The following is a 10,620-nucleotide window of genomic DNA, read 5'->3' as shown; positions in this document are numbered from 1 at the left end:
TCCAACATGGCTTCCACTGCGCATAGCGCATGCGCAGTGAACCTCATGGCCTGCCCTGTCCGTGGAGTCTGAGCAGCCTGACCAAGGTGATGGAGATGGTCAAGGTTTAGGGCTTTTGTTATTTTTGTCAAATGTGGTTTGAAAGTGAGAGCAACTGCAAAAAAAAAAACCAAAAAAAAAAAAAAAAAACCGTGATAATTCGGTTGTGCACAAGGATTAGCAAATACCAGAGAAAAGCCCATTTTAGACCGAATTTTAAGAAAAACGGAATTCATGTCCTATAGTTTCAAATCCATGCAACAAGAGAAATCTGCACATCTAGCAAAGCACAGGCAGTTTACAGCTAAGGGAGAAATAAATGAAAACTCTAAGCCTGGTGTGGCCTCGGGACTTCCAATGTAAAACTGGGCTAAGCAGGGCTAAACAGCGGCAGATGGCAACATTGTGATTCAGCTAATGGGGGTCTGCTATAAAACCAAAACAAAAGTCCCATTTTTGAAAAATTGTGACTGGGCCAATAATGACCAGGATGCCGAATTTGGCACTCCACAACAAAGAGTTTTTAGCCTCATATTAAAGTTTTACAGTTTTCATAGTTTGTTTCAAGGCTATGACAACCAATCATTGATTTTCTATCACTATAAGTTGAAGTCTAAAAAAATTATGTGTGGATATCCTGTAAGTTACATTTGAGTTTTGAAGTGCACAAACCATGTTTGTATATAACAATCAGTTATTGCAAGCCAAGTTAGTAAATATTGTAAGCTGCTAAAGTGTTTTATAAAGTCATTTTATTCTTAAAATATTCAAAAATGTTGTATAATTGCTGGCATGAATTTGTGTGAAAAAGCAATTTTAGCATTTAAAAGAAAAGTAAGGAAGAGTGCACACTTAATGTGAGCAGAGAAAAAAGTTTCAGTGCATGTCATATTGAGCAAGGGAGTTGAAGAACATGCAGAAAAACTGAGCTGCAGAGCAGGAGGAGTCAGCAAACTTGCCCCCTCCCTGCAAAGTGCCAAGTACTGAGCCAGCACACCAATTAAATGTAGAATATGAGGGTGGATGAAGTATTTGCCTTCCAATACACAGCTGACTCAGCTTTCGTCGCTCACAACTGAAAATTCCCCAGTTTTAAAAAGATTATATAGTTCTTCAAAACATTCAGGGAAACAAATACAAACATGGAATAGAATAGCTTTTTTAACATAGGCATTTGAATTTTATGATATGCAACTAAATAAAAAAACATAATTATGTTGAATAGTGGCTTCCATAAAAACTGGTCAAGCATCTATCTTGACATATTTATGAATAAGTCCATCTATTGCACCTAAGCTAACTCTCAGATTTGCCTGGTGCTTCAGAGAGGAGAGTGGGGGAGGTAGATTGTGAGGTGTTGTTTTCTGGAAAGACGTTGGGTCAGTGTCTTTTTGTGCCAGTAGTTTTTTCAGGAGACAGGATAACTGAGGACTCAGAAGGATAACCAGGGTGCCACCAACACGGAGGATTCTAGACACACCAACATTCATTATTTTGATTTTTGTACAGATAGTATTTTTTAATGCCAATTATGAAACACTGCAAAGCTAGCAACAATTTGAGGTTCACAGAACAAATCCAAAATAAACATGCAGAAACAGAGGTAAACAAACCTTTCCATTTCAGTGACAATGACTGGCAAGTTGGAAGCCATATTTGTTTTGGTGCCAAACTTCCTGCCAAATGGAAGGTCACAGATCACAGCATCTACACTGGCGTTGGCCAGAGGTAACACTGCACACACAGAGGCGGACAAACAGAGCAATTTAACACATGGCAGCAGAACTCACTCTCAACACCCACTGACTCCCATTAAAAAACTTTGGATTCTAAGTGAAATAAGTTCTAAAAGCCACAAAGTAAGTAGTCAGCCATATAAAAGTCATGATTAACATTTTATATTTAATTTAAGTACAAATGATGCAATTTAACCTGTTTACTTGCACATACAAACTACAGTGCACGAAACCTTTGTGTTTTTTGCTGAATCTTTTACCATGTTCATTTGAGTGGGCTGGGTATATGTATGACAGTAAACAATAAACCATTGTGTTAAATCCCCTGTATGAGATATAGACAAAACTTTTAAAAATACGGGTTCATTTGCATTTGCGTAATTGGTGTTCCCTCATTTAGGGATACAGGAATATTTTTTAAATGTGTAGTACTACTGGCCTTTGATATTTCTTATCTTTTTACACAAGTTGACTGTAATTCTCATATTCAACTCTTCAATTTCAAATACATACTCATGATACCTATATTACTCTGGAGATTATTTATCGCAGGTTTCTTACCCATAGACGAAGCTTTCAGCAGGTGTATCCTGCATCCCAGCTCTGCAAACTCTATGTTCTCACTGGCCCTCTGCAGCTGTCTATCATCAACATCCATACCTAGGAAACAAGCAGCCTGAAAACCCCCATAGGGATTGAGACAGTAGATTATAATTGTCATGTTGTAATTCAGTGGTATATACAATAAATAAAAACAAAACACTTTACATGGTATGAAAGCTTTTGGCATTTCCAATGAGATCCCACGTGACCTATAGATCAGTGCACATCTCAGCACTATTTTCTGCATTAACATTCACCATGTTACAGTTGTTCACCACAACAGGTCATCGACTGTAACAACAAATCGGCAGGTATGTAAATTATATATGCTTTGTCCAATTCCAAAACCCATAAAGTTCACTTTTCCATATTGGACAGGAGTGCTGTACAGATTTCTGCCCTGACCTTGTGCTCCTGTGCTGCTTCTATTAAGATGGTTCCCACCCCACACATTGGGTCAACTACACAGAAACCTGGCTGGAAAAAGGGACAAAACATTTAGCATTGAGTTAGTCGACTTCATGTAGCGCTGCTGTAACTGTGGGGCAAATTACATCTGAGTCTCACGTGGCAGCTGTGTGCGTTATTACCTGTATCTGAGCCAGTGAGGCCATAGCCCAGGCTAGAGTGGACCTCAGTCCTGTGGTTCTAATGTAGCTTCGGTTAGCCAGAGGTAACCTGAAACAAAGAAGTGGCCCTTTGTCAAGTGAATTAAAGCTGCAAAAGCAGGTCTGCAACACCCATCACTGTGTCTAAATCCACTTTTCTTCTATGATTTGGATTTAAAGTTGTGTTTGGGGTTATCTGTGGCACATTCAGCAGAACCTGCCATTGGTGAAAGATTCTGGATTCTTGCCACCAAGTGAGGCTAGTGGCTACAGCACCCAAAAAAAAAAAAAAGAAGAAAGCCTTAAAACTTTGATAATGGCACACAGCCTTAAGAAACTAAATGAAAGAAAAGTTGAGCTTGCAGCAGAGAAATTACATCTAAAAACAGAGAAAATTATTATTGTACGCTATACAGATCAGATATGGATCATTTCATTTAAGGTGGCAACTACAACCTCCGCCCCCAAGGAGGTTTAAGTAAAAAGCAAAATCAAAGAGAGTGAGTTTCAGTTAAATACCTGGTCAGTGGAATCCCCATCAGGCAGTGGTCATCACTCAAATAAACATTTACCTGCAAAAAGTACAAGCAGCTACTGATTTGAAAGGACAGGCGAGCAAGAATGAGCAGAGTTTCTTCTACTGCCATTATTTTGACAATATTACACCCACAAAACTGAGGCAATGTTAAAAGTTGAATAACCTGGTGACAGACACTGTATTATCACTATGTACAGGAAGATTTTCTCCATCATGGTAAGAAGTTCACCTCGAGCTGTGGATTCTTCAGATCAGCCTTCCAGCCCAGCGATCTGGCCAAACCTACCCCGATCACTTTGCTCACTTCCTGTATTTTTTTTATTTTTTTTTGAAACACACAGTAAAACGACTATTTATGGAACACACTCTGGTGAACATTGATGTTTGCTGCTAGTCCACTTGAGAATTTGATGGAGATATTAGCCTGAGATGTATGTAATGTACATTTTTAATTATTTAACAGTGTGTGTGCATGTGCGATTAATCTTCCACTACCTGTGGACTGAAATATCGAGCGAGAGATCCAGTGCACTTGCAGCTGACTCTAAAAGAAACAGGGACAGCGCAAGTCATTTCTAGCTGGATCCTGCTGGGGTCCAGCTGTGTCTTATCTTTGTTGAAATAAGAGAGAAAAAAAAACAACTAATTAGCTACAGAAATAAAAACTGAAATAAAAGTAGAAACAAAAAAATCTGAATACCATGTTCCATATCTTCCACAGCACAGTCCTCTGCCTTGCCATCTATCTCCCTGCTGCTACTTTCCATATGGTGGTTTATTCCTGTTGTTACATTGACACCAGCATCGGTTGAGCCTCTGCATTGCAAACCAGTTTCTGAAATGATTCCTTCTTTCACATTTTGAGTAAAGCTAACCATCCTCCTCTCCTCTTCATCACCGTCTTCCTGCTCTCTCTCAGATGTCCTCTGTTTCCATAGATCTTTGTCCCGACTTGACTCATCTTCATTATCCCTCTTTATCCTTTTCTCCAGTGCCTGGGCTTCTCCACAAGTCTCTCCTTTCTGAGACGTCTCACTTTTTCTCTTCTTTTCCACTGTCTGGGCTCCATTTCCTTCGACACTTCTCAGCCTCCTGGTTACACTTTCCTCCCCCCTCTGCTCCTCTGTAGGCTTTCCAGTCACCACATTGCATTTCTCCTCCTCTTTCCTCTGTCCCTCACTCCCTTTCCCTCCTTCTTTTGTCCTCTTCACAGTCTGGCTAGTGCTTGAAGCCTTGGCATGAGTTCTCCTGTCACTTAGCTCCCTCTGAAGGCGGCTCCATGTCATTACAGCATCTGTCCATTGATTTCTGTTGCCCAACAGTCTGGCCTGCAGAATAGACACTGCCTTTGCTATGATGAAAGAGAACACAAAGAAGTCAAAAGTTGAACTGATTTAAGGAAAGAAATGAAGCACGGTCAAACAATCTGAGAAGCGGCAAGGTGTCCCACATGATTTTGTACTAGATGTATCAGTGTGTCTGATGTATTTGGATGTACCTGGGTTGGTGTGGACAGAGAGCCGCACAGGAGAGTCATGTTTCAGCAGGAGGAAGAGTCTCTCTGCAGCCTTTAGCTCAGTGACTCTGTCAATGCTCACAGACGTGCTGAACAGGACTTTACCGGACATCTGATGCACCTGCAGACATGGAATAGCAAAAAGATCAGGTCGATGTATGAAGTCAAAGCAGCTTGTACACAGGTACCCTGTTGATCTGAATTTCTGGGGAGGGGAACACAGGATGTAGTGTGAATGAATCCTTGGACCCCAATTGCTTTTGTGATGTGGTAGGACAGGGAATATGGAGCTGCTCATTTGATTTGTTGCAACAATGTCGACATGTAGACTCGACAGACGACAACTTGTTGTGAAAGCCTTGCTGACATAATACTATATGCACCGGTATTAATGCAATGTCCTAAAAAAACAAGCACATGGTTGGTTAAAACAGCGTTAGACAATAATACACCCCTCTGAGATGCTGATAACATACTATTTTACGGTTTAATTTTAAAATCAATGCAAGCAGTTTTTTTTTTTTGCATGTTTCAGAGATTCTTAGCCACACACCTTTTGTGTCGTACTAAGCGTTGGGTTTTAGCAAATAATTTGGCGTAGTGGTGTTAAAGGCCACACGTTTCGCTTGAAGCCGCAGGTTGGGAGAGGAGACTTCATGTTCAGTGGGTACTCACATCTTCAGCAGCCAGCTTCCTCTTCACCTCCTCAGCCAAAAAAGGCTCCATGCCGTTACCGGCGGTGCAGTAATACCGCACCGACGGCCCGTTACTTCTCTGAGCTGCCATTACTGCGTTGGAGGAGGACTTCGGTGTCAACACATGCTCATTTGGCTGGTAACAGGCGGCCATCTTGGATTGTTTGTTTACACCGGAAACGGAAACGGAAGCACTCCGCCAGATAGTCTTATCCGGCAGGGGTCTCTCTAACATCGCTGAAGCTCATCGTCATATTTCTCACAGTGAGAATGTAACAATATATCACCAGCGCCCAGACCTGTTTATATTGATTTTCTCTATGATAACAGCGAACAAGCATCAAAACAAACCTGATACATTTTATGGTTAATTTGCTTTTAATTCATTGTAGTACTGATTGCAGCGAAAGCTCCAAACAGCCCAACTATAGTCCCCTTACGAAATGAAAACATCAAGTATTCATGCAGAGGGAAACTTTCAACAAAAACACCAGCAAACTTCAAATGTACGCAGGCACACATTATATGCACACTAGTTCAGACGGATTTACACCCACATCTGGAGGCACATCTGAGCGGGTGTTATTCCAAAGCTGGGAGGAAATGTTACACAAACCTTCAGCAGAAATAAGTGCTTCCACGCAATTCTCACTTTTCTTCTCTATCTTGCTGGAACAAGATCTTCCCTCTATCTCTGTCTCAACACTTCTCTTATTAAATTGCTTTGTTGACTATGTCCCTCCTACCCGCTTGGCTGCACCCTCTCTTTTACTCTCCCTCTTTTCCCTGCCTGACATTTTAATGACCCCAAACAATATTTGATCCATTTACTTCCTTTGATGAATAGAGTTTTGCTTGTTGCCTCGTGTCATAAACCCCTCAAACACTGACAGGCTTGTGTGACCTGCCACAGTGAAGTGCATGCACACAACAATTTGAAGAATTATGGCAAGTGCTAATATTCATACAGCAGAAAGCATAAATATTACTTTAGATTCATGTAATATTACATCAGTGGATGATGTTTTAATTTCCACTGAATGAATGTGTCATTCTTCTATACTTTTCATTTCCATGTAATGCAAAATTGAAAGATGACAACTGACTATTAGCAACCAACGAAAATAAAGGATAATTAGATGAATTAACATTGATCAGATAGTACCCTGCCCAAATTGAGCATCAGGAGTGAAAATGTATTCCCTGAGAAGGAAGCCCTTTGTCATTTGATCTCATGTAAGCTGCAATTGAAAACTGATTCTCAACATACTGCGTTAAAAATAGACTTCATCGTGGAAAACAAACAAAGCAAACAAACTTGAATAAGTTTCAAAACTAGGGTGGAAATGAAAGGACCTGATGCCAGAGCAGACCGTAAAACCATAAAACCATAAAACCATTTAGCTAAAAGATATACATGATACACAATATAAATAAAAACACCAAAACAAAGCCTCAGTTGGCTGAGTGGCAGGTTATGGTAAGGCATGCTACTGTAGTTACCACTGCTACAATCACAGCAACGTAAACACACTTACACAGGGTGAAGCACTTGACCCCACTCCCCTTTCTTTACAGCTGACCCGCGCACAGTTCCACTTCATGAATTTAAGAAAGGTGGTGAAAGGAACCTTAGATACCAGCAGGTTAAAAAGCTAAAACAGCAATTGGAGAGTGCCAGTTTCCAACCAGGAACCCTTACTGAATCTCCCAAGTATGAAGGAAGGTAGTTACAAGCATGGTTGAGACTGCATCAGTCATTTACCTCCGAACCAGAAAACAAACTGCACTACCTCAATCTCATGGTTGAATGGGTAGGAACTGTTTAATGTGTTCCTCACTTTTTTTCACTTTGTCCTTTTCTCCTCCACATCTTTTCTCTCTCATTTTCAGTTTACTGCTTTTCCATTTCACCCTACTCAAAGAGTACATCCATTCATTTTTAGGAAGCATGATTCTCTGCCTTGCCGTCACATCTCCAACCTCTCACTAGTCATTAATTTCTCTTATTTCTTTTCAGTTCACTCAGAGTCTGACAGGCCTAGAGATTCACTTAATAATTTCTTGGTCATTTCCATTTGTTTTATCCTTCCTTTCTTATATTGGTATCCAGAGATGATTCACCCCATATTTTTTTTTATTTTCCTTTCACATTCTTTTAGAATTTTCTGACATAATTCTGTCTTTCTCCACCTTTCTGTCTCTTTATAGCACCTTCACTGTTCAAAGGCAGTTTCTTTCCATTCTACCCTTTCTATGAACATTTGAAGGATGTTGCCCGTATTTGTCCCATTCCTTTTACCTTCTTCCTTCCCTTTGTCACACTCCAAAGAAAAGTGAACAATGTCTTGACATCAAGATGAGAAGGAAAGGGACAGAGGGTGGATGGAGTCGCTGAACTTTATGACAAGACAGTCATGCTTTAACCTGATCTTTTTTTATCACTATAACTACAGATGAAAACTAAATATGAACAATTCATTATTTCTGAAAAAAAAAACCATTAATATGTTTTCTACTCATAAATCATAAATAAGTACATCTGCTTTCTGCCCTTGTTTCTCTTTTTCACATTGGAACTGTTCTCGTTGGTTCAGTCAGATCATACAGTCATCTATATGGTCCACAGTAAGGAGTGAATGATGTAATTAAATATACTTGGAATTTACCTGCTGGTGTAAATAAATCCTGAAACTACAAACACTTTTGGACCATACAGGGAAGGAAGGGGTTTTTTCCCTTTTTTTTTATCATTGCGTCTCCCTCATTCATCCTGCCTGCTGTGCAGGCAAAGTATTTATATCAGGCAGTTCACACCACACACTGACCTTTATGAAGGCCATGAGCAAAAGCCAAGGGTGTTGCTCAACACTCACACAGTGACGTCATCGTGGATAAACCTCCTCATGGTCATACCAAGCAGTAATTGCATACAAAACCAAAGCTGAAATTCCAGCATGTTGCCATGAATAGTGAGTGCTTTAGTGTGTTGGTTTGTGTATGACCTGTGAGGAAGTAGGAATTCAACTGAATGCCATTTTATGCTGACATACAGATTTTTTTCAAGATTCAACATCTGGCCGAGAGGTGTTTGGACAACAACCTGTTCCTTAACCATAACAAAGGAGGTCATTGTAGACATCAGAAGGTCCAAGAGGGCTACACTCCCCCCAATTCTTACCAGTGGCGAGGAGGTATAAAGGTGGATAACATAAACTTCCTTGGAGTTCAAATAGCCGACATCGACACACCTCCAGCCAGGTGAAGAAGGCCTCAGATTCTTCTTGAGGAAGCTAAAAGAGGTTGCACCACTCCCGACAACTCCTTATTGACTTCTACAGAAGTGCAATAGAGAGGATCCTCTGCCAGAGCGGCACAGTGTGGTATGCCAGCTGCACAGCAGAAAACAGGGGAATTGTTCTGGATGGTTAATACCGCTCAGAGGATTGTGTGAGCAGCACTCCTGGACCTGGATTCTGTATATGCTGACTGCCTGCAGAGGAAAGCAGGGTGAATCAATACTGATAAAAACTGGGAAATCCCCTGTTGGTCCCCCTACCATTGGGAAGGAGGTATTGTATCTAAAAAACCTGGACCACAAGGCTGAGGAATAATGTTTTGCCCAGAGCTGTAGCTGTAGGTTTTGCTTTTCCTGTCTCGCTCACTCTTGTAGCCTGAGTTGACTTTTCATATAGCTCATAATAACGTACGTATCCATAGAGAAAGGAGACATTAATTCTCCTTTCAAAAGTTGCCATTTGCAATAATTAGCTCCTCTGCTGGTAAGTGAACACAACAGCTTCACAAAATGGATGCCGTCTGGCACACCAGCCATGGAATGATATATTACCGTACATTAAACTTGTTTTTATTCTCCTCCACACCCCATAAATGATCGGCTGGAGGAGGATAAATACAAAGAAGGGGGCAGATAAAGAGGACAGGGAAGGGAGGATGGAGGAAAAGAGAGCCAATGAGGAGAAACTATGATGATAGGGGAAAGCACAGAAGTGTGAATAAAGATATGGTGGAAAACAGATTAATGCTGCACATGGCATCATATTAAACTAATGACTCAAGGTGAAGCTCAAGGTTGATGGCTTTGTGGGAGATATTCATGGAAATAATGTGTAAAAATGTATCCATAGATATTTATATAACATACAGTCACAAATGCCCAACATCCAACACGTGTGGATGTGTAAGGTAAGGTTAGGTTCAGGATGAGATTTGGGCCAAGTAATTGTAATTTGTGTGTGAGTAAGGGAGGTGAAATCGCACACATCATTCCACTCTACCTCAGCATCACCTTTACTTTAAACCTTTTATTTTTTGTCTTTCTGTCTCAATACCTTTTCTAGCCCATATCTCTTTTCTATCATCATTTCTGCCCTCCTCTCAATTTTCTTTCCTTTTATCTTCACCTCACTGTCAGATGGAAATGAAACCTTTCCAACTAGAGAGCGAGAAAGAAATCTGTTTGAAAGTGAAAGAGAAGAGCGAATGACAGGGTGCACTCAACCATGTGTATAGGTGCACCCATGTCCATTTCTGACTGTTGGTGCATGTTTATGTCTTTGGTGTGAGCACGTTTGAATATTTACTGCTCTAATAGGACCGTGAAGTGTGTAAACTGGCCTAAGCATCTGTCAAAAGAGTAGAGGAAACCATGACAGAAAAGAAGAAGAAGAAAAAAAAACATACATGGTTCTGGGTGCAGAGTTGAACCAGTAAACAATGCATCAAACTGACAGATGCTATCAAAATCAACAATAACATGGGAACGGAACAATGGGAAATTGGGAGAGAAAGCTGTGCAATGGGGAGAAATAAGTGACAGAAATCAGGAAAAGTGTTTGCTGGTCCATATTGTGTTTGTTCTGTG

At 40.6% G+C, this 10,620-nt stretch overlaps 1 protein-coding gene across 1 annotated transcript; it reads right to left on the bottom strand.

Moving 5' to 3' along the window:
• Positions 1–710: 710 nt before the first annotated feature.
• On the bottom strand, positions 711–5,884 carry thumpd2 (THUMP domain containing 2). Its single transcript, XM_029521319.1, has 11 exons — positions 5,716–5,884; positions 5,023–5,161; positions 4,225–4,875; positions 4,020–4,135; positions 3,754–3,831; positions 3,506–3,558; positions 2,969–3,056; positions 2,784–2,855; positions 2,337–2,451; positions 1,653–1,773; positions 711–1,509 (listed from the first exon to the last, which is right to left on the bottom strand). Exons 1-11 carry the CDS (start codon positions 5,824–5,826, stop codon positions 1,284–1,286), a joined length of 1,770 nt encoding a protein of 589 aa, XP_029377179.1. The 5' UTR covers positions 5,827–5,884; the 3' UTR covers positions 711–1,283.
• Between the last annotated feature and the right edge of the window lie 4,736 nt (positions 5,885–10,620).

The sequence above is a fragment of the Echeneis naucrates genome, chromosome 15 (assembly GCF_900963305.1).
Source record: "Echeneis naucrates chromosome 15, fEcheNa1.1, whole genome shotgun sequence".
In the NCBI taxonomy this organism is placed as follows: domain Eukaryota; kingdom Metazoa; phylum Chordata; class Actinopteri; order Carangiformes; family Echeneidae; genus Echeneis; species Echeneis naucrates.
This window is presented reverse-complemented; position numbering and strand designations above follow the sequence as displayed.